We start from the raw sequence: 25,814 nt of genomic DNA, 5'->3' as shown, positions 1-25,814 counted from the left end.
AAAAATCATAATCTTGGTAATGGTAATACTTTCACAACAGAATAGCTCCCTGGTAACTTTAATTTTATTCTCAATTTTTCTTTTTTTTTTTTGTATAGAATTGTGGAAGGCAGACTTTGAAGTCAGACAAAACTGAGTTCAATTCCAGCTTATGACTTAAAATATGTCACCTTGAGCAAGTTACTCTACCTCTGTCTGCATGCTTCACCTATGAGGCAAAGAACATCTGCCTCACAGAGTTGCTATGATTACACAGGTAAGCAAGATTATATGTTAAGTGCCTAGAACAGTGCCTGGCAAGAGGTCAAAAATGGTAATGTTATGAAAACTCCAGTCAGAATTTTACCTATTTTACCATTCTCCTTACCATTGATATTTTCCTGTTGAACAAAAGGTAAATGACAACATGCTTTTTTTTAAAAATTTATTTTTGGCTGCGTTGGGTCTTCATTGCTGTGCCCAGGCTTTCTCTGGTTGTGGCAAGCGGGGGCTGCTCTTCGTTGCAGTGTGTGGGATTCTCATTGCGGTGGCTTCTCTTGTTGCAGAGCACGGGCTCTAGGCACGTGGGCTTTGGTAGTTGTGGCACGCAGCCTCTAGAGAGCAGGCTCAGTAGTTGTGGCGCACGGGCTTAGTTGCTCCACGGCATGTGGGATCTTCCCAGACCAGGGATCGAACCCGTGTTCCCTGCATTGGCCGGTGGATTCTTAACCACTGAGCCACCAGGGAAGTCCCAACATGCTTTTCTAAAGCACATGGGTCCACACCCACAATACCCATATTTTTGGCCCAAATTTCTCATGCCAAAATTCTTTTCCCTATTAATTCCCAATATAATCTCACAATCTAAAGTTATTTCTTTAGCAGTTCTGCTAGACGAGGACAATTTCTGTGGTACAAAAAGAATTCTCCCGGGCTTCCCTGATGGCGCGGTGGTTGAGAATCTGCCTGCCAATTCAGGGGACACGGGTTCAAGCCCTGGTCTGGGAGGATCCCACATGCCGCGGAGCAGCTAGGCCCGTGAGCCACAATTGCTGAGCCTGCGCGTCTGGAGCCTTTTCTCCGCAACAGGAGAGGCCGCGATGGTGAGAGGCCCGCGCATCGCGATGAGGAGTGGCCCCCACTTGCTGCAACTGGAGAGGGCCCTCGCACAGAAACGAAGACCCAACACAGCCATAAATAAATAAATAAATAAATAAATAAATAAACCCAAAGTTAAAAAAAAAAAAATTTGTGTGTGTTTAAAAAAAAAAGAATTCTCCTGTCCTTCTGGTTTAGTAGGTTATGGAAGGAGCCCTGAAATTTAAGTATAGCAGGTAATTCGAAGGATGAACCAAGGTTTGGAAACTCATCTTAGATCTCAAAACTTATTTGCTTGGGTCTGGGGGAAAAAATCAGTATTAATGGGAAAGCCATAGCCTTTGACTGGATTCCTAATTGCAATTTACCAGCTACATGGCCTTGAACAAGTTTCCTCTTCTCCTCCGTCAGTTTTCTCATTGGTAAATGAGAGGGAAATCTGTGCTTACAAGGTTATGACCTCCAAAGCACATTAGCTGTGCCTGGGGCACAGCAGGAAATTGATGACCCACTTGGGTTCTGTAAAAATAGATTGATTGATTGATTGATTGATTTATGGCTGTGTTGGGTCTTCATTGCTACACACAGGCTCTTCTCTGGTTGTGGCGAGCGGGGGCTACTCTTCGTTGTGGTGCGCAAGCTTCTCATTGCAGTGGCTTCTCATTGTGGAGCACGGATTCTAGGCGCACGGGCTTCCGTAATTGTGGCACGTGGGCTTTGGTAATTATGGCATGCAGGCTCAGTAGTTGTGGCGCACAGGCTTAGTTGCTCCGTGGCATGTGGGATCTTCCTGGACCAGGGCTCGAACCTGTGTCCCCTACACTGGCAGGTGGATTTTTTTTTTTTTTACTTTTTTTAAATTTATTTTTTATACAGGTTCTTATTATCTATTTTATACATATTCGTGTACATATGTCAATCCCAATCTCCCAATTCATCCCATCCCCCCACCCCCACTTTCCCCCCTTGGTGCCCATACGTTTGTTCTCTACATCTGCGCCTCTATTTCTGCCTTGCAAACCGGTTCATCTGTACCATTTTTCTAGATTCCACATATATGCATTAATACACAATATTTGCTTTTGAGTTATTTCACTCTGTATGACAGTCTCTAGGTCCATCCACATCTCTGCAAATGACCCAATTTTGTTCCTTTTTATGGCTGAGTAATGTTCTATTGTATATACATACCACATCTTCTTTATCCATTCGTCTGTCGATGGGCATTTAGGTTGCTTCCATGACCTGGCTATTGCAAACAGTGCTGCAATGAACATTGGGGTGCATGTGTCTTTTTTGAATTGTGGTTTTCTCTGGGTATATGCCCAGTAGTGGGATTGCTGGGTCATATGGTATTTGTATTTTTAGTTTTTAAGGAAGGCAGGCAGATTCTTAACCACTGTGCCACCAGGGAAGACCAAGAGTTTCTAATCTCTTTACCCAAATATGACGAAAGCCTTATATACCAAATGGCACTAATGCATACATTAACATACACATACATAATACTTTACTGATGGGGATGTGATCAAAAGTTGAGACCATTATTCCATGTCACTTAAAATTTCATCTAGACGTTGATTCCACAAGAAAAATATGGAACACAACTTTTAAAAGACATGATCATACACTAGCTTATAAGCAACCAAAACTAGGCCACACATTTGACTGCGAGGCAGAAAGAGCTGGTAGCTGAGAGGCAGTCATGTTTAGGGGTTGGTAATCAACTTTGTTGTAGGATTGTTTGGGTTCAAATCTTAATTCTCCCTGGCTGCTATAGCTAAATCAAGCTATTTATCCAGTTCTGTCAGTTTCCTATTAAACTCAATAAATTATATACTAGATACCTACCAATTGCCAGACACTTTTAGACACCCCCTCCCCTTTTCCATAGTCATTATCACCAGGACTGAAATGTGTATTAAGTACTTAGAATTGGCTGACAAAGTAGCAGAGGCCATAAAGGATGAAGTTTTAGACAGCATCTGAATGTGGACTACCTATGTCCAAATACTGGCTTTGCCACTTCCTACAGTGTCCCTGGTTATTACTTAACCCCTCTGTGCCCCACCTTCCTTATCTGCAAGACACGAATAGTACCTGGCTCATATGCTGTTAAAAGACTAAACCATCTGCTATATGAAAAGTACCTACAATGGAGGCCAGTACCTGGAAAATGCTTCTTAAAGAGTTAGCTATGGGGACTTCCCTGGTGGTGCAGTGGTTAAGAATCTGCCTGCCAGTGCAGGGGACATGGGTTTGAGCCCTGGTCCAGGAAGATCCCACATGCTGCGGAGCAAGTAAGTCTGTGCGCCACAACCACTGAAGCCCGCGTGCCTAGAGCCCGTGCTCCACAACAAGAGAAGCCACCGCAATGAGTAGCCCACTCACCTCAACTAGAGAAAAGCCCGCATGCAGCAGTGAAGAACTAATGCAGCCAAAAATAAATTTAAAAAAGTTAGCTATGCCTGGCATATAGAAGGCACCCAGCCAGTGTGAGCTATTATACCCTGCCTTCGATTTTTTGCCAAGTATATTATGTAGTAGTGTTGTTTTAAAAACCGGAAGTGTTAAGTTTTTCAAAATATAACTTAAGAAATAAGACATATGAGACTAGATTTCATAAACTACACTGAAATGTTTGATATATATGAGGTCAGAATGTTGCTACTTGTCTTTACCTTCTTAAAATGTTAAGTAAGTGTAAATCTATGGCTTTGTATCAGCATCAACTATATATGTAAAAAGCTAACCTCAACTTGAAAACTGAAAACTTTGTTTCCCTGAATTCTCTGCAGGTTATTTCTAAAAAAAAAAGCCCCATAAGCTAAGAACCCTAGAAACCATCTTAAATCACTAAATAAAGATAAACCGTTCATTTATATACTTTTATTTGGGAATGTTTAAATCAATACAGAGAAAACTAAATTTCAGAGACACTGAATATCATTAGTTTGGATATCATTACTTTATTATAAAAGAAACACGGAAATTATTTACAGGATGAAAGATTTCAGAACTTCAGTGGCAGCTTCACGTGATGCCATTTCAATAGTGACTTATTTTAGTCGACATATTTTCCAAGAATGTCACCATCTCTAAATAAGAAATAATCCTGCAAACAGAGAAACGGTTAGTTAAGAAAACTAATAGCAAATACTTAGCCTCTCCTTAATATTATTAAGTTTACACACCTTGTCATCTAGAACTACTTTGGTGCCTCCATATTCTGGGAGAAGAACTTTATCTCCAACTTTCACACTAACTGGTTGAATCTCTCCACCCTTAAGAAAATAAAGATGTTTATTAGTAAAGACATCTAGTTGACCAAATATTTACACTTTTATTAAATCAAATGTTAAAAAAGGACTTTGTGGCCAAATGATATAATTTATACAACCACAGCTCTTCACTCAAACATATCACTGTAGAGTTACACTTTGAAATAATGCACATGCAGTAGCTTAAACTAAAACCTGATTTCAGTGTAAAGGTTCAAAGAGTTATACTGGGAAAACTGTAAGCTTTTTGATCGTTAAATATTAACATAACCTCTCAAGTATGCGAAGTAAACCAGTTTTTAAAACCACATGTACAATGGTCATGTTTAACTTCTTTCAACACACAAAAACTTGAGTCTTCTTTCTGACTTTGGAACATACACTTCTTTTGTGATTCAACTTCTGTTCCTCCAAAGCAGATTTGGGGAGAGGGACTGAGGCAGAGCACCCAAAGCCTTCCTATTCCTAACTCCAGGATAGCTCCTTGCTAGAACTTTTAGAGGCAACTGGAACAATGCAATTAACATATCCGACCTCCAAGGGCATTTATCGCATATTCTAGTTGACACTTAACAGAGGTCTGAGGTCTAACCCTCAGTTGGAGAATGACTACAATAGCCCAACCAGTTCCTTTTATATGCTAACCAAGGCCGAAAGTGATTAAAGGATTATGGCAATTTCAGTGTGTTAGAGGTTAGACCAATTCAAATTTACGCCGTCTGATTTTAATACTGTGGAACTCTCCCTCCATCATATACAATAAGCGGTATTTTTTTTTCCGCAATCATTTTTGTTGAGAAAGATTAGGTGCGAACCCACTAGGGACTGATCTTTAAAATAACAAACTACCTAAAAGGCTACTTTTAATAATAACCAGGGTTTTTTTCCCCCCTCTCCTTCACACAAAAAATTAGTTCCATTTCAGTCCCCATTTACCTTTCCTTTAGAGCCTGATCCAACAGCTACTACCATTGCTTGCAATACCTTTCCTTGCGATTTTTCTGGAAGCATAATGCCTCCTTTGGTTACAACTTCGGGTGCACTTCTTTCAACTAATACTCGGTCAAAGAGGGGAAGAAACTTTCTAAATGCCTGTCCTGCCTGTAGAGAGAAAAATGTTAGATTTGAAACAATGTATTCTGAACAGGCCACAAATGGCTTTCAAAGATAAGGACAAAACTCAGATTTTTCATTCAAAGGAAACACCTCTGAACGTTCAGCTCTAAATTCCGAGTTTAATTTCCCATTCCCTATGTGTGTTAGGGATCACTGTTGCTCCTTTGGTCAGCAGCCAGATGAGCTTCAAGGACAACCTTAGTTTCTCCCAAGGTCAAGTATTCTCCTTCGTCGCATTTTTCTGTAAATTTCCAGCAAACATTTAAGTCCCTCTGCCTGGAGCCGTGCTTTCTTCAAGACGATTACACACCCACTAATGTCCCGCAAGAGACGTGGGTCGGCCACCGCGCGTGCGTTCGGATTCCCGCCCCCTGACACACGCTGCCTCACACGCGAGTGCAAAGAGCCCTCCGAGGTGGAAAGGGTCGGGGGGGGGGCCCTCGCCTCTCCAGGGTTCGGGCGGGCGCGGGTCTCTGAGTGACCCCTACCCCTCCCTCCAGGCCCAAAGGGAATCGTCCGTACTCCCCGTGCGCCCCAGGCCAACCCGGGCCCACCGGCCTCCAGCCCACGCGGGACTCACCATGACTCGGGTTGCCGCACTTCGTACTCTTGCTCTCTGGCCGCCGCCGCAAAGGAGAGATCCTCAGTCCGACCCCCCGGCCACGTGAACTCGAGAAAAGACCTCCCAGCGCGCAGGCGCGCTCGCCCTCGCCCCCGGCCCCTCCCCGCGAAAAGGGGCGGCCGCACCAGCGCGCGCCACGATTCGTTTCCTGGGCTCTGCGCAGGGCTCTGCGCAGGGCACTGACGCGCGGACCGGTAGGCGGAAGAAAAGAGGAGCTCTTTCTAGGCTTTTCTAGGGTTTTCTAGGCCGCGGGCCGAGGTTAAAGTACTTACCTTTCGCCTCCCCTCCCGGAAATGACGTAATGTGACGCTTGACCCACACAGAGCCCGGCGCTTCCCGGAAAGTTCTGGAACGGTGCGCCGCCCGGGAACTAGCCTAAATCGGCCGGAGAGGGCTAAGCCAACTGGCCTGGCCCAGCGCGGTGGGGAGGGGCGGGCCCGGCGCGCGGCGCGTGCAGATTGCAGGGCCTGGGCGGACGGGACGGGGGTGGGAGGCGCCTGCGCGCGCGCGCGCGCTGCGGAGGGGCGGGGGGAGCGGCGGAGGGAGGGGACACGGGCTCATTGCTGTGTGCGACCTGCGCTCTGTCCCTCACTCGCCGCCGACGGCCTGTCTCGTTGCCCGCAAGCTGTGCTGCTGCCCCAGGTACGCGGCCGCGCGCGCCGCCTCACCTATGCGCCTCGGACCCCGGAGCTGGCCTTCCCCCGCTGCTCTGAGCGGGCGGGCCGGCGAGAGCCAGAGCTTCCCCAAGACGCCGCAGGCTTGGGCCCGCTGAGCCAGGCCCCGTGGGTGCATGCAGGGGCCCATCACGTGCGGCGTGGATCGCTCGCCCGGGCAGGGCGCAGCTGGGAGGGCTTGCCTGGGGTGGGTGTGTGGAGTCGGGGAAGTGAATTCACATGGGTCCTCCGATGGAAGCCAGTTTGGCCGGGTGTAGGGTGCTGCGGGGTGGGGGCGGGGTGGTCGCAGCGCGTGGGAACGGCTTTTGGCCCCGCGAACAGCTGGGGTACGGCGCATCTACCCTTGACCTTGCTGGGGCATCCTGATGGAAAGACGCGTGGGGCCGCCCGGAGTGGGCAGGGCCGCCGCCCCCAGCTTCGCGGCCTTGCCTGCTGCACTGATGCAGCAGCCCCGAGTGGATACATGAAGACATTTTAGTAAGCGGATTTTTGCACCGTCAGGAATATTTTCATTGCCCTGGTCACTTGGGTTTGTAAATGCCCCTTTCCTGTAGACTTGGTTTTTCAGGGGACATTTGGAGCTGATTTGCCCCCAAGGCCATTTTAGCGGTGAAAGATTAACTCGTTTTTAGCGTCATGGGTAAGTGGCCATGGGTAAGAAGGGTATGGTTTTTGCTAGTGCTATAGGTCAGGCGTGGGGCGGCCACTTAAAGCTTGCGCTAGTAGCTGGTGTTTTGGGACGGTGGTGAGTTTCGAGGCCCAGCTGTAGTGGCTGGCAGAGGTCAGCCCAGCTCACTTCTAACATTTCTTGTTCTGTTGCACGGGTGTCATGTTTGTGTTGTAACACACCACGGGTAGTGCTAGTATTGTACTGATGATCTGCTTGTTTCTCCCCCAGAAATGCTTCGATTGCCCACAGTCCTTCGCCAGATTAGGCCAGTGTCCAGGGGACTGGCTCCTCATCTCACTCGGGCTTATGCCAAAGATGTAAAATTTGGTGCAGATGCCCGAGCCTTAATGCTTCAAGGTGTAGACCTTTTAGCTGATGCTGTAGCCGTTACTATGGGGCCAAAGGTATCAGTATTCTTACTTTGTTGTAATTTAGAGTATTGTTAAGGAGTAATATTTTGTTGATGGCGAGAGTCACGGCAAGCTTTTGAACAGTGCTTTGGTATTCATAAACTGCTTCTGCCAAAATTGAGGAACTTTATTTTGTACAATGTGTGATGTAAACCAGTGGTAACTCCTGGCTCAAGATGGATTGGTAAACTCGAGGTGGAATTAATCTCGCTTGCCTGCTTGACTTAAATTTTGGATCCTTTCCCAGTAGTTAGTACCAGGCATAGAGGGAAGAATACAACGTCCACAATACCTTAAGTATGTGCTGGTAGGTGCTAGTTTAACCTAATGTTTTTCTACTGTCCCTTGGTTCCAAAGCACATTTAAAATTTTAAGTCTCATTTAGCAAGAGATTTTTTTTTTTTTTTTGGAACTTTTTTTTTTTTTATTCACACACACACACACACTGTATTTTATTTTTACAAGACATAAATAGACTGACACCAAGCATTGTACATGGATGACCACAACAAAAGCACCACTGATTGCAATTACCAAACATGAAACACACTCATACTATGTCATAATATTGACATTCAGTCCAGTAATCCTCCACTGTAACAGCTCCTTTACTTTGCAGTGAAAATTGATTTGTATATTCTTTGCCTCTGAGTCCTTGTGGGATTTTTTTTTTTTTTTAAATTCAGACAGAAAGTCACAAAAATTATACTCATCCTCATCAGCTCACTCAGTCCCATGTAATTAATTTTTTTTCATCTTGATCTTTTGTTAGCACTTTTATGAGTTCATCAGTTTTTCATTAGAGTTCTGAAAATGCTTATTCATTCAGTTCAGCAGTACAGTCAGTTACCAGAAACCTGTACTTGTCAGAGTCTTTTCCATGAATTTCTTGAAGATGAAACCCTTTTATAGGAACATATTTGCAAAATCATCAGAGTACACCCAGAACTGTCTGTAAATGACAAAAGACTTAAGAATGACCACGGTTAAAGATTTGATGAAAGTTCATAATAATGCAGTTGACAAGAACAGTAGTTATTTCTGAGATATACATTTTAAAGTAATAACTAGGATTATTACTTATAACATTATACCAGAACATATAAGATTTTTAGAAATTTGATGTAATGTCTGAAACATTTATATTAACATATTTCCATACAAATACAAATATAAGATTTTTAGAAATTTCATGTAATGTCTGAAACATTTATATTAACATATTTCCATACTAGCAAGAGATTGATGAGTGAGGGGTAATAAGTAATTTGAGGATACCTTTTTGAGGGTCGTGCACGGTGAAGTGATGCTTCATTTCAGGTTGAAGACAGTACAAATATCAAAATGATCCAAACTATATAAAATACAGCATATGCATGCCTCACAAGAAGCAGCTTTGGTTCAAATTCAAAAGCTGCCAATACTATTTGCACCATATTTAAGATTTAATGTTGAACAACTCAAAGTGTGTACTGTACTTGTCTTGTTAGTATTTTAGAAACTAAATTTTAAAACAAGTTTAAAAGAAAGTTTTCATATTATTATTACAGCAGGTACTGGACAAAACTCAAGTATGAATTTTGTGAAGACTACTCTGGAATTTCATTATAATCTACCAAAGTGGTATTGGTTCATCTTGTATCATTGTATAAGAAGACATCTTTTAAGTCTCTAAAATTTTTATCATCCAAGGTTATGCACTAAGCAACAAAGGTCATTTTGTCTGTGAACTAAGAACATTGATGAACTTGCCCTTGAGATTCATGCTGTAGATCTGATAAAAATTGTCAGATGTTGCATTAAGGCTTTCAAGTAATTGCCTATTATGAAAACTGTTGTAAGCTAAATAGTACTTGGAGTGTGTGACTCTGTCACATTTTTTTTTCTCTGCAATAGGGAAGGACGGTGATTATTGAACAGAGTTGGGGAAGTCCCAAAGTGACAAAAGATGGTGTGACTGTTGCAAAGTCCATTGACTTAAAAGATAAATATAAAAATATTGGCGCGAAACTTGTTCAAGATGTTGCCAATAACACAAACGAAGAGGCTGGGGATGGCACCACTACTGCTACTGTACTGGCACGCTCCATTGCCAAGGAAGGCTTTGAGAAGATTAGCAAAGGTGCTAATCCAGTGGAAATCAGGAGAGGTAGGAGTGTCTCTTCATTGTCACCACAGTGTTTTGAACTATCTGTTAAATTGTATTAGAAAGTTGACTCTTGTTTTTTCTCTCTCCTAAAAAAAATCTTTTAAAATCTTAAAAAAAATAAAAAATAAAAAATCACTGAGTAGTGATCGAATTCCTGACTGTGTGGTGGGCACTGTGCTGGGTGGCAAAGAGGGAAATCTGACTAAGACATTCCCTGTTGTCCACAGTCATCCATGTCTTTGTCCCCTGGCCCTCTCCCACAAACCAAGTTTATTGGAAGTTACAGCATGTACCATTCACCTTGAAAGTAATAAGTTTAATGGGGATTAGAGCAGAGAGAGATGATACAGTTTTCATGTTTTACTTTAGTTATTTGGAAAGTAGGACTAAACAAGGAACCAAGTCACCCAGGATGTCAGATGGGGTTTTTTAATACAGTTTTTAAAGTTTCTGTTTCAGTGCATGCTATCCAACTCCCATGTGATTAGGAAAAGTACTGGTACAGAAGCAGTGCATAAGCGTTAAGGCATTGAAACACGTAACATGAATCAGAATTTTTACTTGACGTGGAGCCATGAGAGAATAAGCATATAATTCAAGAATAATATTTATTCTTGGACCAGGTGTGATGTTAGCTGTTGATGCTGTAATTGCTGAACTTAAGAAGCAGTCTAAACCTGTGACAACCCCAGAAGAGATCGCCCAGGTATGGATTTTTTATAACATTTTATGATAAAGTTAGAATTTTTTTTTTAGTAACGTGATTTTATTCCATAATTACACAGCAGTATCAGAATAACAACATTATCCAGTCACCAACATTGGAAGCATTTTTCTTACTGCTAATGCATTTGAAAATTCCCCGACCAGGGATGGAACCCGGGTCCCATTTAGTGGAAGTGCAGAGTCTTAACCACTGGACCACCAGGGAAGTCCCCATAATTTGACTCTTAATGAGATGTCGTTTTAGTTCTATATGACTGAGTAAAAACTCATTTGTATGTGTAGAAAATGTTCTTTGGCCATTTATCAAAGGTGCATAATTTTTGTCATGTTCTAATATTGCCACGTTTGCCAAGGGGAAGAAAGTAACAGGGTCAGCCTCCTTTTTTCTTTTTCTTTCTTTGTTTTTTTGGGGGGGTTTTTTTGGCCACGCCACGTGGCTTGCGGGATCTTAGTTCCCGGACCAGGGATTGAACCCGGGCCCCTGCAGTGAAAGCGCCAAGTCCTAACCACAGGACCACCAGGAATTTCCTCTTTTCTGTTTTTGTTTAAAAGAATAATTGTGTGTTTATTTCATATCTTTCAAAAATAATGTGGCCAAATACTGGATTTTTTAAAAAATTGAAAACAGGATCAATACTTCATTACAATTATTATGCCATAAAATCCCCTCCCTCTTTCTCACCGCCACCATCACCCTCCCTCTAGCTTCCCACCAAGGATCTATCAATTTGGAAGTTACTGAGAAAAGGGAGGGGAGTTGATTGAGGACAGTAGCCTTACTTTTCAATTTGGAAGAGTAATTTGATTGTTTCAGGTTGCTACTATTTCTGCAAATGGAGACAAAGAAATCGGCAACATCATTTCTGATGCGATGAAAAAGGTTGGAAGAAAGGGTGTTATCACAGTAAAGGCAAGTGTGTTTTTAATGACACATAGAAATGAGGTGTCTGATAATCTGAGTTTTATAAATACAAAAATTTGATCTATATGTGTTTCTAAAAGTATATTCCGTATCATTCTTTCATGTGTAATATTGGCACCTGTATAGAATAGAGTGCCTTCTGTGTTTTGTGTGAATTATTAACCTTTGCCTTCGGGAGTAAATCCATCCTTAGATGATACTGCCTTCTAGCTGTAAAAATTAGTTCAAATACATACATGTATTCTTGCAGAAGTGGAGTTGGATGCCCTGGGACATTTGCATATTCCTACCTGGATTCCTTATGAGAAGTGGGGACTATTAATTGGTCTATACAGTTTTTGTTTCTTTAATGAAATTCACATAACAAATTCTTTGACTTTTCATAGGATGGAAAAACACTGAATGATGAATTAGAAATTATTGAAGGCATGAAGTTTGATAGAGGGTATATCTCTCCATACTTTATTAATACATCAAAAGGTAAGAGCAAATCAGTAACTAAGTTTGTTTTTTTTTTTAAACATAGTTTGTTATGTGACAACCTGAGGGCATTAGTCAGTGTCAGACCTCAAAAGTAAATTCATATGTTCCTCACATTTCTTTGGATTTCTTGCTTATGATGCTGTCGACCACTCAGCATTTTCCCAAAGTTGAGCTCTGAAACACTAGTTCTGTAGAATGTGAGCAAGTTTCTATTTTATGGTAAAGTAAGTGTTGGACATGCTGAGTGAACAGAGTTAAACAATTTCTTACTGTGAGACTTCTCAGAGCCTTAAAAATGATCATATACAATGTGAGTTTCCAAATAGGTGATGTAGAATGCGGATTTTCTTAAACTTATTTGATTATAGAACACTTTTCTCATGGTCTGTCTCTTGGACTTAGAGTAATATGGAACACACTGGAAAATGCTGCACGGCTGCCCCAGTGTGGACTGGCGTGAGCAAGAAGCTAGACAGGTTTTGAGGGTGAGCAGAGAAATATAAATTTGATGTAGAATAATTATGACAAGATGATTCTGGAATAAATTATCTACTTGGAACAACTTACCATTAAGCAGAAAGGAGCTGGTGCCCCTAAACTAGACCACCACACATCCATTGCATCTGAACAGGGATGAGGAGAAAAATGCAAATTGGAAGAAAGCATCATCAGACACAATGGAAAAGGTTGTGATCCAACACCTTTAGAAGCAGACTGAGAGCTCACCAGGGGACTGAGGCAGTAATGGCAAATTCACTTATGTATTATTTATAATAGTTATGTATTTCTTATTATTTATTACTCTCTTCCCCTACTTGAATGAAAACTTCTAAAGAGCAGAGTTTTTTTCACTTTTTTCTCCACTGATCTACCCCAAGAGTCTAGAACAGTGCCTGGCACTGGCACCCAGTCAGTGATCAATAACAGTGAATAAATAAATAAAAGAAAGTTCATGTATATGAGAAATGAAAGGAAAAACATGAACTCATCAATCACTTTTAAAGTGTACTGGAGCTTTGGTTTAGAGGTTTTTCTAAGTTGCAGTCATTTTCAGGATAATGTTCTAAAGTTGGTTAGAAATGTTCTTTGCTTCTGCAGGTCAGAAATGTGAATTCCAAGATGCCTATGTTCTGTTAAGTGAAAAGAAAATTTCTAGTGTCCAGTCCATTGTTCCTGCTCTTGAAATTGCCAATGCTCACCGTAAGCCCTTGGTCATAATTGCTGAAGATGTGGATGGGGAAGCTCTAAGCACACTCGTTTTGAACAGGTAATAGGCAGTGGTATTTGGTTTACGTTTCTGTGTGGAAGGCAGTTATTTGTATTGATGTTTGAAATCTCCGTTATGTACCTTCACATTGAACTACTTGTGTTTATATAATATTGATGTGATTCATGAACCGTTGGTACAGTTATGATTCTGTCTTTTTTGAATGGGGTCCCAGAGTCCTTAATGTTTTGTGCAACTTTCTCATAAGATAGCGTAAGTGTTTACAGTTGTTTTGAAGATAAATGACTTTAGTTTTATTCTTTTTTTTACAAAAAGACTTCTGGAAAAAAATATTTTCACAATTACCATTTTTCATGGGAAGAGGTAGACAACTACCATTCTGAATAATCTGTTAAAAGGAAAATTTTGTTAATGAGTAGTCTGAAATAGAGAAATTGGTACTCAACCTAAAGTAAGTTGAGGTCTATTCTTTTAATTTTTTTAATCTATACATTAATGTATTACTTTTTACTTTAAGATAGGTAATGTTAACGCTGTAAACAATTTTAGGGCATTGTTAAAATACATATTATTCCTAATCTTAGAACTGAGGTACATCAGAAATCAGTCTCCAATTTTCATTGTATTGGAAATGCACAAATGAAATAGCAGGTATATATTAGAGAATTGAGTACTTTGACCTAAGTGAGTTACTTATCCTGGAATGTTTGTAGACTGGATATGCTTTTGGGATTATGAAAATTTATTAAAAGCCCTAGAGATTGTGGGATTTGAAGCCAAAATAGAAAAACAGTAGGCCTGAAGAGTTTTCATTGAGCCATTTTACTGGTAGCTGTAAAGTTGGATCTCCAGTTTACTTCGCGTATCATCAGAGGTTAACCCTCTGATTTTTATTTGGCTCCTTAATAAAATTGACCACTTCTGTCTTAGTTGGTACATTCCTTCCATTTCAGTCTGGTCTCAAATGGACATTTTTTAAATTGTATATTCTGAGTATTCATTACCTGATTAAAATGTAGATAAGCTTAATGATATTCTCAGCAATATTTACATTTATAAACGAACTGAATTAAAAACACTGCTTGCTCGGAATATAGCCAGTATTATATAACTATAAATGGAGCATGTAACTTCAAAAATTGTGAGTCACTGTGTTATATACCTGAAATATATAGTATTGTAAATCAACTATACCTACCTCAATAAAAAAGAAGAAACTGCTCAGTCTTGACTTTAATAGCAACTTAATCTAATACTAAATGGAACCCATGGGTTAAGGGTAAAGGCTGATTAGATGATCTCCAGATTTAATATATAGTAATTCTGATTTTCACAAACTATAAAAAGTTACCACTATTTACATGTTTTCAACTGGAAAGGTCAGCAGTTTATTAAGAAGGTAAGCAGATACTGGCAAATACGGATAAATGGAAAATTGCCCTTTCCTGTCTCAACTTGACCAAAAGTTGCTAGGAAGCAAAAAAAAAAAATCTTTTTAAAGTGCAGTTTTCTAAGTAACCTTAGTTGTCAGAACTTGAAGTAGACAGACATTTTTATAAAGTTTAAATCTTATTAATAACTTCTTAACAGGCTGAAAGTTGGTCTTCAGGTTGTAGCAGTCAAAGCTCCAGGTTTTGGTGACAATAGAAAGAACCAGCTTAAAGACATGGCTATTGCTACTGGTGGTGCAGTAAGTAAAATAAATGTGATTTTGGTTTACTGAATGTTATTTATACATCCTGGTCTGAAATTTATAGGCAGAATTCACATTTTCATAGTCAGATACTACCATCTGAACTGTTTACTTAATCTGTGTTTTTATTAGATGTTCGGGAGGTAGAGATTGGGTTAAATAGTGATAAGGTCCCTTTCTTTAACTCGCCAAGAGTCTGGCCCAAGAATGGGCTTACTGACTAACCTGTTTTCAAGAATGTAGTAGAAAAGACATGGGATCTACGAGTTAGGCCTAGGGTCTAGTTTTGGTTGCACCAAAAGTATGGCCTTAGATGAGTTTTCTGAGTTCATAGTTTTCTCAAAGTTAATAATTGAGAATTAAGTGAGAAGTTGGAAATGTCATGAAAGACTGTATTCAGACTTTGTTTAGTCTAGCTTTGGTCTCGAAATCTCACATTTCAAAGAAACACAGTATTGCAAGATGTTTCTTTTATCAAAACACCTGTAGGATATATTATTAATGAACTTGGTGTAATGAAAAAAGCTGTAATCCGTAATTTGTTCATTCTTTAAAATGTTTTTGTAGGTATTTGGAGAAGAAGGACTAACTCTAAATCTTGAAGATGTTCAGCCTCATGACTTAGGAAAAGTTGGAGAGGTCATTGTGACCAAAGATGATGCCATGCTCTTGAAAGGAAAAGGTGACAAGGCTCAAATTGAAAAGCGTATTCAAGAAATCATCGAGCAGTTAGATATTACAACTAGTGAATATGAAAAGGAAAAACTGAATGAACGTCTGGCAAAACTCTCAGATGGTGTTGCTGTGCTAAAGGTAAGATTCATTGTTATAAATAAGCTTCTTGGGTTCTAAGCCCAAGATGACTATTTCTGTGGTATGTAACCAAAATATTTAGGGAATCAACTTCCTTGTGGAGATATTTATTATATAAAATTTCTTTACTGAAGCATTCCTTCCTTAAAACCAGAATTGAACTTGTAGTGGGGGAATTGTGTGGGAACAGATGTTTTGTTAATAATCAGTCTAGAGTCTGACTTGTGAGACACACTCTGTTAGCTGTTTAATCACGTAGTTACTTGTAACAAATAGGCAACCTTTTTAAAATTGCTTTTTAAGTAAACTAGGTGCTTTTTAATGAGTCTTTTGGCAGTCAGCTTCTTGAACGGGAGAAGCCATACTAACTGGAATGCTTTTTTAATCTTTAGATTGGTGGGACAAGTGATGTTGAAGTGAATGAAAAGAAAGACAGAGTTACAGATGCCCTTAATGCTACACGAGCTGCTGTTGAAGAAGGCATTGTTTTGGGAGGGGGCTGTGCCCTGCTTCGGTGCCTTCCAGCCTTGGATTCAATAACTCCAGCTAATGAAGATCAAAAAATTGGTAAAAAGTTACCTTAGTAATGAGTTTACTTGTAGCCTGATTTTAGTCTTTCTGTTGTTAGAATTACATTGTTGCTACCACTGCATGGAATAAGAAGTCGTAAAGCAATTTCCAGAATAACAAAAGTAGAATAGCACTGATGTCAGAGATCTTTCAGGGGGAATGATTTGACCTGTGGTATTCTCCCAATTGGAATTTTTCTACATCTGTACTCTCACAAGTAGAATTGTGCTATAATAATTACAAAGGAAAGAACTAAATTTGCTAAAAATTTATTTTCTTTATAGGTATAGAAATTATTAAAAAAGCACTCAAAATTCCTGCAATGACCATTGCTAAGAATGCAGGTGTCGAAGGATCATTGATAGTTGAGAAAATTTTGCAAAGTTCTTCAGAAGTTGGTTATGATGCTATGCTTGGAGATTTTGTGAATATGGTGGAAAAAGGAATCATTGATCCAACTAAGGTAAATAGTTCACCAGTGTCTAAAAATACTTTCAAGAACTCTTCATTGGGCTTCCCTGGTGGCGCAGTGGTTGAGAATCTGCCTGCCAATGCAGGGGACACGGGTTCGAGTCCTGGTCTGGGAAGATCCTACATGCCGCAGAGCAACTGGGCCTGTGAGCCACAATTACTGAGCCTGCACGTCTGGAGCCTGTGCTCCGCAACAAGAGAGGCCCGTGCACCGCGATGACGAGTGGCCCCCGCTCGCCACAACTAGAGAAAGCCCTTGCACAGAAACGAAGACCCAACACAGCCATAAATGAATAAATAAATAAATTTAAAAACCATCCTTTAAAAAACAAACAAAAAAAAGAACTCTTCGTTAAGTCTTGTTAATTTGTTTTTTTAAATTAATTTATTTGGTTGCATCGGGTCTTAGTTTTGGCACACGGGATCTTGCGGTCCGGTGCGCAGGCTCTTTGTTGAGCACAGCCTTCTCTCTTGTGGCACATGGGCTCCAGAGCACGCAGGCTCAGTAGTTGCGGCGCATGGGCTTAGTTGCCCTGCAGCATGTGGGATCTTAGTTCCCTGACTAGGGCTCGAACCTGTGTCCCCTGCATTGGAAGGCAGATTCTTAACCACTGGACCACCAGGGAAGTCCCAAGTCTTGTTAATTTTTTACTAAGGAAAAGTAATATTTTATCAAAACTTTTTTCCTAGGTTGTAAGAACTGCATTACTGGATGCTGCTGGAGTGGCCTCTCTGTTAACTACAGCAGAAGTTGTAGTCACAGAAATTCCTAAAGAAGAGAAGGATCCTGGAATGGGCGGGATGGGAGGGATGGGAGGTGGGATGGGAGGTGGCATGTTCTAATTCCTAGAATAGTGCTTTACCATCATTAATGAGCTGTGAGAGGAAGCTCAAGGCAGCGTTCCTCACCAATAACTTTAAGAGAGGTCAGTTGAAGGAGATGACTGAAGAAAAGGCTGGCTGATGTTTAAGAAGATCACTATAACCATCAGTTACTGGTTTCAGTTGACAACATAGAATGGTTTACTGCTGTCATTGTCCATGCCTACAGATAATTTATTTTGTATTTTTGAATAAAGACATTTGTACATTCCTGGTAAATGAGTATAAGAGCCATGCACCAATGTACTGCTTTCAACTTAAATCACTGAGGCACTTTTACTACTATTCTGTTAAAATCAGGATTTTAGTGATTGCCATCAACAGATGAGAAGTTAAGAAGCAGCCTTTCTGTGGAGGGTAAGAATAATTGTGTACAGAGTAGAGCAATATCCAATTATGTGACAACCTTTGTGTAATAAAAATTGTTTAAAGTTAATTGTGTTAGCCTTTCCATGATCTAGAGGATATGAGGAATGAAAGAAAGCCAGTTGAAGAGGGAGGGGTAAGGTAAGGTTTGACCCAAGTCTTAAAATGTTATTCTCCCTATAGTTTCCTTATGTTTCTCTGTTTATCTTTGCTGCAGACTGGATTATATTATTACATTGGTAATGGGGGAAATTTTGAAAGGTGACAACTCTGAATGTTGTATGTGTTGAGGTTTGGCCGTAAAGAAAAGGGCAGCTTGTTTCTTTCAAGGGTTATGGTTACTGTTCCAGAGTCTCAGCATCACAGATAAGCAATGGGTTCCCTGCTAGGTACCCACAAGTGAGGAGGGCAGGGTTTACAGTATGAGTGTACTTCAGTGGAAAGGAGAGGTGTGCCATTCAAGCATGATGAATAGCAGGGAAGGGCATCCACAACTTGATAATGCACAGCCCAGTGTGATTACCTTTATAAGAACTTGAAATGGGTTTCGGTCTCAATGCACTTGGTCTTTATTAGATAAAACAGTATAGAAGTATGGCTTTTAAAACAGCTGTGTGTGCATGCGTGTGTGTGTGTGTGTGTGTGTGTGTTGGGGACAGGTACTGATTTGCAAGATAGAACATTGCTTTCTAATTTAAAGTACAAGATCTTATGCAACAAGAACATTAAGCTTTTTTACTTTAACCTGTGCCAAGAATGTAGTCTTATCTTGGAGCTATAGAATCGATCTGCTCGGTGGGAAGGAACTCCAGTCTGTTGCTCAGTTTGGCCCTGGGGTTGCTGCTAAGAGGTCTGGTATAAGGTAGGCACTGAGGCAAATGTTTCTACTTTCCTTATCTAGTATGAATAGTTTGGACAGGAATAGAAGGAAAAAGTCCATCACAGATCAAAAGTCAAAATCACTTGAAATCCTGCATCTAGAAATACCTTCGCCTTGTTAACTTGGTTGGGTTAGAAAAAATGACGAGATTAGAGGGGACTGACTGAACGAATAAAAGGCATTTTAAACAAAACTTGTCTAGAATGTACTTACGGTTATTCAAGTGGCAAAAGGCAACCTAGCTAGTAGTATCAAGGGTTGGAGGAAAAGAGAAACCATGGGGAATGGGTTTTATATAGTTTGTATTTTAAAGGCCAAACGAAATGAGTAGAATAGGTAAGAAATGAGAAACACCAGGACCTGAAAGATTTCTAGGTGCTTTTTTTTTCTAGTTGCTGTTTGATCAGAGAGAATGACTAGAGCCTAAAGAGATCAACAGGAGAGGAAAATTGACTAGGTGTTATGTGCTAGACCCTGGACTAAGTCCTTGGATTATTTTAACCCTTAGAACAATCTTGGATTAGGAATTACTTATCAAACCTATGCTACAGTTAGTAAACTGAGGCTCTGAATGGTTAAGTAATTTACACAAAGTCTCAGAGCTATTAAGTGGTAGACCCAAGATTTGAACCAGGGTTTAATTGAAGAGCTTAAACCAAAGAGCAAGCCTGGAATGAACCCCTAAGCCAGGATCTAGGCAATTTAAAAAAACCCAAGAGCCGCAGCCAGAGAAATCAATATAGATAAATGGGGCAATTCCCTTTTCCCTTTGACTAGAACAACTGCACTAGGTGATTGCAGTTTTGGAGAGATTACAGAGAAGAGCAAGAGTATCAAGGATCAAGATGGTTCCTTCCAATACCATGTGGTCAAGACTAAAGATGCTAGTGACTAGGGGAGGAAGCAGGAATGGTAGATCTCTGAGGAAACCTGCTCTGGGTGCTCATGGAAATCCCCTGGGAAGCCACACAAAATAACAATAGAATGTCCAGGCCCCAGTTGCCTTGCTGTGAAAGCAAGCAGGATTTATTTGAACAGCACAGGCTTTTAAAGGCAAAAATTTGCAAGAGTGTGTTAGAACAAATCTATGAGCCTGAGAGAAAAGGGGCATGGAGGGGACACAAACACCCAATATTTAGCCCTGACCATGGAGGTGAACTTTTATAAAGACAGCTGGATCTGCTTTAAAAATGGATAAAGGAGTAATCAAGGAAAAAGGAATGCCACTGTGAAGTCAGATCCTGCTATTTCAGGAAAAGAGTTGAGAAAATAGATTGTTTCTACTGCAATCTGGGCAGTTCCAGCTAGGTTTAAGTGTTAGAGAATCTCAAACCTAAAAAGCATGTTTTGGGGCACATGACTAGAGGTATCTCCCTGGTCCTTGCAAACAAGAGCATCTCTGAACTGATGATTCTCGAACTGGGTTAAATATAAGGGACTGTCTATGTTGGAGTAAGTGGTTGATGAAACCAAAAATTTTAAGAAAAATGGAGTATAGTAACTACCAAATTGAAGATGATCATTGTGAATTTAGTAGCCTTCAAAGATCTCTATCTACGAGGAATTCCCTGGTGGTCCAGTGGTTAGGACTCGGCGCTTTCACTGCCGGGGCCCGGTTCAATTCCTGGTCGGGGAACTAAGATCCGGCAAGCCGCAACATGCAGCCAAAGAAAAAAGATCTCTATCTCTGTCACCAAAAAATGGCCTAACGATATCATTGGCAGCATCGGTGCCCATCACCAATTCCTGGGCACATCCATAGCACCTGATTTTTGTCTCTAATACTGGTTTCCACCAAATGGGAATAGGATTCCTTGAATAGCAGTGGAGCCCATGCCTTGGGACAGAAAAAAAATCAGGATGAATCTGGAACACCTTGTAGCTGCCTGACAGCAAGAATACTTTCAAAAATATCCAGGGCAGGGCTTCCCTGGTGGCGCAGTGGTTGAGAATCTGCCTGCCAATGCAGGGGACACGGGTTCGAGCCCTGGTCTGGGAAGATCCCACATGCCGCGGAGCAACTAGGCCCGTGAGCCACAACTACTGAGCCTGCGCGTCTGGAGCCTGTGCTCCGCAACAAGAGAGGCCGCGATGGTGAGAGGCCCGCGCACCGCGATGAAGAGTGGTCCCCACTTGCCGCAACTAGAAAAAGCCCTTGCACAGAAACGAAGACTCAACACAGTCATAAATAAATAAATAAATAAATAAAAGAACGTGAATTTCTTTAAAAAAAAAAAAAAAATCCAGGGCAGTTTTTTTTTGTTTTTTGTTTTTGTTTTTAAACTAACCCAAGGGGTTTCCATTGGCCAAGTTAGGACATTTTGAGTGTCAGTAATAACAAATAATGATAGTGAATTAGAACAAAGCCAAGAATTCATGATATTCAAAAGAAGAAAGAAAGTAGGAACTGAACCAAGGGTAGGAAGAATGAGCGGTATTGGTAGTCTCATATCATAATCAGGTAGAAGGGGAGTCCAGTAACCAACTAGCACTGGTCATAAATGAAAGAACATCCAAAAATGGGTTTTAAGATAATAAATTTTCCAAATTCCCCAGAATTTAAAATCTGAAGTTAACCTCCCAAGGGAATGAAACATTGGAGCTGAACTCAAGAACCTCATGAATGTTGATGTATTCATGAGACAACATTAAGTTTCTATTTATACTGACAAATCGGGTCAATATATCACAAATAACACGAGTTAGGTACTGACAACCACACAAAACTTGAAGAGTACTTCATTTCCAGGAGAGATACCAAGTCTCTAAGCATTAAAATCTCTGAAACACAACGGATGTAAGAACCTCATGATGTAACAAGTTTTGATACAAAAAGGATGATAAACAACAAGGTCCTATTGTATAGCACACAGAACTATATTCAATATCCTATGATTAAACCATAATGGAAAAAACATTTAAAAAAAATGTGTGTGTCTATATATATATATATGTATATATAAATATAACTGAATCACTTTGCTGTACAGCAGTAATTAACACAACATTGTAAATCAACTATACATCAATTTAAAAAAACAAACAGAATTCCCTGGTGGTCCAGTGGTTAGGACACCTCGCTTTCACTGCCGAGGGCCTGGGTTCCATCCCTGGTTGGGGAACTAAGATCCCACAAGCCACGTGGCACAGCCAAAAAACAAACAAAAAAAGAAGGGACTCACCCTAAGGTTCAAGGCTCAGAATCACATTGGCCTGTGCTGCCAGGTTACACATCCCCACCAAGAACCTTAACAGTTGGTTACCAACATCCTGCAACCTCAGCTGGTCTAAGATGGTGTCTCTTCTTGAGTCTAATTAATATACTGAATGTCCAGAAGGATATAAAAAACACTCAAACAGGCAACCTCAGGAGAAATAGAAATAATAAATATAAGAAGCTGAAATAGTAACACTCATATCATTTATGTGTAAATATTATTACTGTATCATTATAACATTGTGGGGTTTTCTGTCTCAGAACATGTTTAAGACATTCAAGAGAATGTGATATATTGAATTTGCAATTTTAATTAAATGTTTAGAAGTCTTTGAATCTATAATATTTAAATGTTCAGGGAAATTTATTTTAATTTCATACACTCAGAATGATCAGTTATATAAGCAGTATGTGAATAGAGAAATGCTGTTTAACTTTAAAAGAAATTTCATTAATAAATTCATAGATTAATTAGACATTAAACAGGTACAAATAAAAGTATTTTAACCCTTGCTGCAAAGCCCCTCTGACATTTAAAAAAACAACAAACTCAAAATGGTCCTTACCAACACGTAAGGAATTCCAGGGCAACTGAGGGGAAGGAGTAGATGAGGGATATCAGTGGATCTATAAGAAGTTAGAAAATTGATGGAAAAGTGATGTGACTTAGAGTTGATATAATTACAACCTAAGAACCTGAAGAAGGAATACAAGAAACAAGGTACTTAGTCCCACAGAACTCCCCCAAAGATTTAGCATTTGGACTCATTGGATACTGGTCTAGGGAATCAGGTAAGGCCAAGTGTGGGAGTGGAAACAAGGGTGAAATTAGCTGAAGGATTACTGAGATATTGGACTCCTAGGTCTCCTCTCATTTCCCACACCACCAGGTAACTATTGCCTACAGGTTAATTCTCTGTGGAAATTGAATAGGAATGAATCAGCCTGGGACACCAGAAAGAGCAGAGAGCTGGGGTAAGAGAGGGACCTAAAAGATTAAGGGAAAGCCTACATGCCAAACTGTGAGACCATCAGTCCCTTACTAAACTTACAGAATGCCAACAGCCAGGCATTATTTCTACTCCATCTGTCCCTCTTCCTATTCCCAGCCCCGTATTTCTCTAGGGCAAGAGATAGAATACTTACGTAGAAAAACTGTGAGAAAAGACCTCTAGATTCTGCCATTTGGGGAGTCCGTCAGTGAAAAGGCTGGCTCACCTGATCACCTTACAGTGAAACTCACCAGTCAATATGCCCCATCTTAATTCCAGTAAACCGTATAGTACCTTGCCTTCAAATATTAACAGACAAACAAGAACCATTAGACAGTCAAGGAAGCCTTCAATGTGAGGAGAATAGCAAAAACCAGAAGGGACCTAAGGGAAACTCAGTATCTTAAGAAAGATGAGATCTTGTTTCCTTAAAAGAAGCAAGCTATGAAATAAAGGAACAATTAGAAAACAAACCAAAAAAATCTTGGAAATTAAAACTATGGCAAATATAAAATTAACTGAAAGGTCTGAAAGACATAATTGAAGAAATCTAAAAGGCAGAACAAAAACAGATGGAAAATAGGAGGAAAGAAGATAAAGATTTAATACAAGAAATAAAATGTCTAAATAAGAATTCCTGAATGAAAGAACCAGAGAATATGGATAGGAGGAAATTATCAAACCAATAATTGAAGGAAATTCCCCAGGACTCAAAGAAATGAGCCTGTGACTGAAAGGATCTGTAAGTTGCCCTGCACAATTAATAAAGGGGCAACACGGCCGATAAGCATGCATTTCCAGAGTACCCAAGTTAAAAAGTGGATTTTAAAAGCTTCTAGAGACCAAAAAAAGGATGCTAAAACGAAGTACTGGTTATAAGAATGGCATCAGACTTCTCAAGAGCAGCACCGGATGCCAGAATACAATGAGGTCAGATCTTCAAATTATGGGGGATGGGAGGAATTATTTTTAATGTGGCGTTCTATACTCAGTCAAGTGTGAATATAAAACAATGACATCTTCAGATACTCAGGGATTCTAAAAATTTAGCTCCCATTTGCCCTTTCTTAGGAAGCCACTAGAGGATTTCCTCAGCATTTTGAGAGTTAGAAAAAAAAAGGAAGCCAAAAGAGCCAGGAAATAGGAATCCCAAGAGGAGAGAGGTGAAGGGAAATCCTAGGATGATTAGGGAATTACACTCGCACAACAGCGTGGAGAGCAACCAGTTCAGATTGGAGCAGTATGAAAGGGTGGCTGCAAGTAACTGAATACCTAACTCTAAGTGACTTAGACACTCGAGGTCTGTTATCTCACGTAACCAGAAGTGCCCTCTACTAGGTTGTTTCATTCAACCCTTGATGTTAGGGTTCTGAATTGGCTTTTCTGGAATCATCGCCTCTTCCCTTTTTGTGAAAAGATGGCAGATGTAGCTGCAAACTTCACATCCTCACGCAACCAGGCAAAAACCAAGGAAGAGAAGTTTCTCTTCCAAGTTTCTTTCCACAGAGATAAAAATCTTATCTAGCAAGTCCTATCCCATCAGTCTTCCCCTCAGATTTCACTGACCAGATGCCAATTCAAGAAAAGTTTATAAAGGTGGTGTTGTTTTCCCTCTTATGATATGGAAAGCACAGATGCCAAATTTTAAGTCCACAGGTCACAGACTTCAGAGCAAACACAAGAGCATACATATTTGAGCCAGAATGCATGGGTCTATCTCTACCACTTACCAAGACTTGTGTTCTGACAATACTTGGGGAACCTCATGGGTCAAAGGGATGGCTAGATCAAGGCAATATTTGGGTATTCCTGGGTTCCCTTACCAAAATACCATGTACATACTATCATACCAGTCCAGTTACACCCAACCACTAAGTTAGATTCTAAACCTAAGTCTACTTATGGCACTTTAAGAATAGTGGTAAAGTACAGGTTCTTATTTCCATTAAAAGAGTAGTAATACTGTACAGGGAAAAAGAGAAAATATCTGGGGTCTTTTCTTTTGCCACTTAAAAAAAACTTTTGTTTTTTAAAAGGTGCATAATTTTTTTTTTTCTTTTTTTGGCTGTGCCGCTCGGCACGCGGGATCTTAATTCCCTGACTGGGGACCAAACCCACGCCCCCTGCAGTGGAAGCGCGGAGTCTCAACCACTGGACTGCCAGGGAAGTCCCCAAAGGTACATAATTATATACAAACTACTTATGCTCTGGGAAGATACCTCATTCGTACGTGGAAAAATACTTTACCTGTGTGAAGGCATAATCAAGCTCCATGTGAGTAGACTGTAAGAATCCTTCACCACTGTATACCCACCACGTGGCAGAGAGCAGCTACTCACAACAGATTTACTGAACAAATTGATGCAAACATGCATTCATGTAGGGAACGAACTAGTAAGTTCCCTTGCTGATCTGAGGAAACAAGGGAAGGGTAATTAATGCAAGAGGGTTGTTGGGTATGGAATGAAGGAAGGGAAGGGAATCAATATTGATTAAAGGAAGACTGAATTTTGCCCAGATTTGTTTCTGTGAAAGTATTTTAAGACATTTCAATAACTGAAATAACTGTACA

At 40.4% G+C, this 25,814-nt stretch overlaps 2 protein-coding genes across 4 annotated transcripts in view; one reads left to right on the top strand and one right to left on the bottom strand.

The window, feature by feature from the left end:
* LOC118897821 (MOB-like protein phocein) overlaps positions 1 to 6,289 on the bottom strand; it is a 44,260-nt gene extending 37,971 nt beyond the window's left edge. Inside the window, exons 1-4 of one of the 2 annotated variants that reach the window (XM_036857192.1) lie at positions 6,055 to 6,289; positions 5,295 to 5,459; positions 4,272 to 4,361; positions 3,952 to 4,192 (exon numbers count right to left, since the gene is read on the bottom strand). In XM_036857192.1, coding sequence (XP_036713087.1) covers positions 4,142 to 4,192; positions 4,272 to 4,361; positions 5,295 to 5,459; positions 6,055 to 6,057 — 309 coding nt within the window. In that variant the 5' untranslated portion in view covers positions 6,058 to 6,289 and the 3' untranslated portion in view covers positions 3,952 to 4,141. Of the gene's footprint in view, positions 1 to 3,951; positions 4,193 to 4,271; positions 4,362 to 5,294; positions 5,460 to 6,054 lie in introns of those variants that run through there. The other variant, XM_036857193.1, reaches the window with a different exon arrangement.
* A 313-nt stretch (positions 6,290 to 6,602) lies between these two features.
* Positions 6,603 to 18,015, top strand: HSPD1 (heat shock protein family D (Hsp60) member 1). 2 transcript variants are annotated; one of them, XM_036857188.1, is made up of 13 exons: positions 6,643 to 6,738; positions 7,325 to 7,410; positions 7,669 to 7,844; positions 9,747 to 9,999; positions 10,623 to 10,705; positions 11,540 to 11,635; positions 12,034 to 12,127; positions 13,229 to 13,397; positions 14,949 to 15,048; positions 15,619 to 15,864; positions 16,257 to 16,431; positions 16,719 to 16,897; positions 17,596 to 18,015. In XM_036857188.1, the coding sequence occupies exons 2-13, from the start codon at positions 7,407 to 7,409 to the stop codon at positions 17,746 to 17,748; spliced, it is 1,728 nt and encodes a 575-aa protein (XP_036713083.1). In that variant the 5' UTR covers positions 6,643 to 6,738; positions 7,325 to 7,406; the 3' UTR covers positions 17,749 to 18,015. The 2 variants fall into 2 exon arrangements, with proteins under 2 accessions (XP_036713084.1, XP_036713083.1); XM_036857189.1 differs by lacking the exon at positions 7,325 to 7,410 and having other exon boundaries at positions 6,603 to 6,738.
* The last annotated feature ends 7,799 nt before the right edge of the window (positions 18,016 to 25,814 follow it).

This window comes from Balaenoptera musculus, chromosome 7, assembly GCF_009873245.2.
Source record: "Balaenoptera musculus isolate JJ_BM4_2016_0621 chromosome 7, mBalMus1.pri.v3, whole genome shotgun sequence".
Taxonomy (NCBI): Eukaryota; Metazoa; Chordata; class Mammalia; order Artiodactyla; family Balaenopteridae; genus Balaenoptera; species Balaenoptera musculus.
Note: the sequence above shows the minus strand (reverse complement) of the source record. Positions and strands in the feature narration are given on the sequence as shown.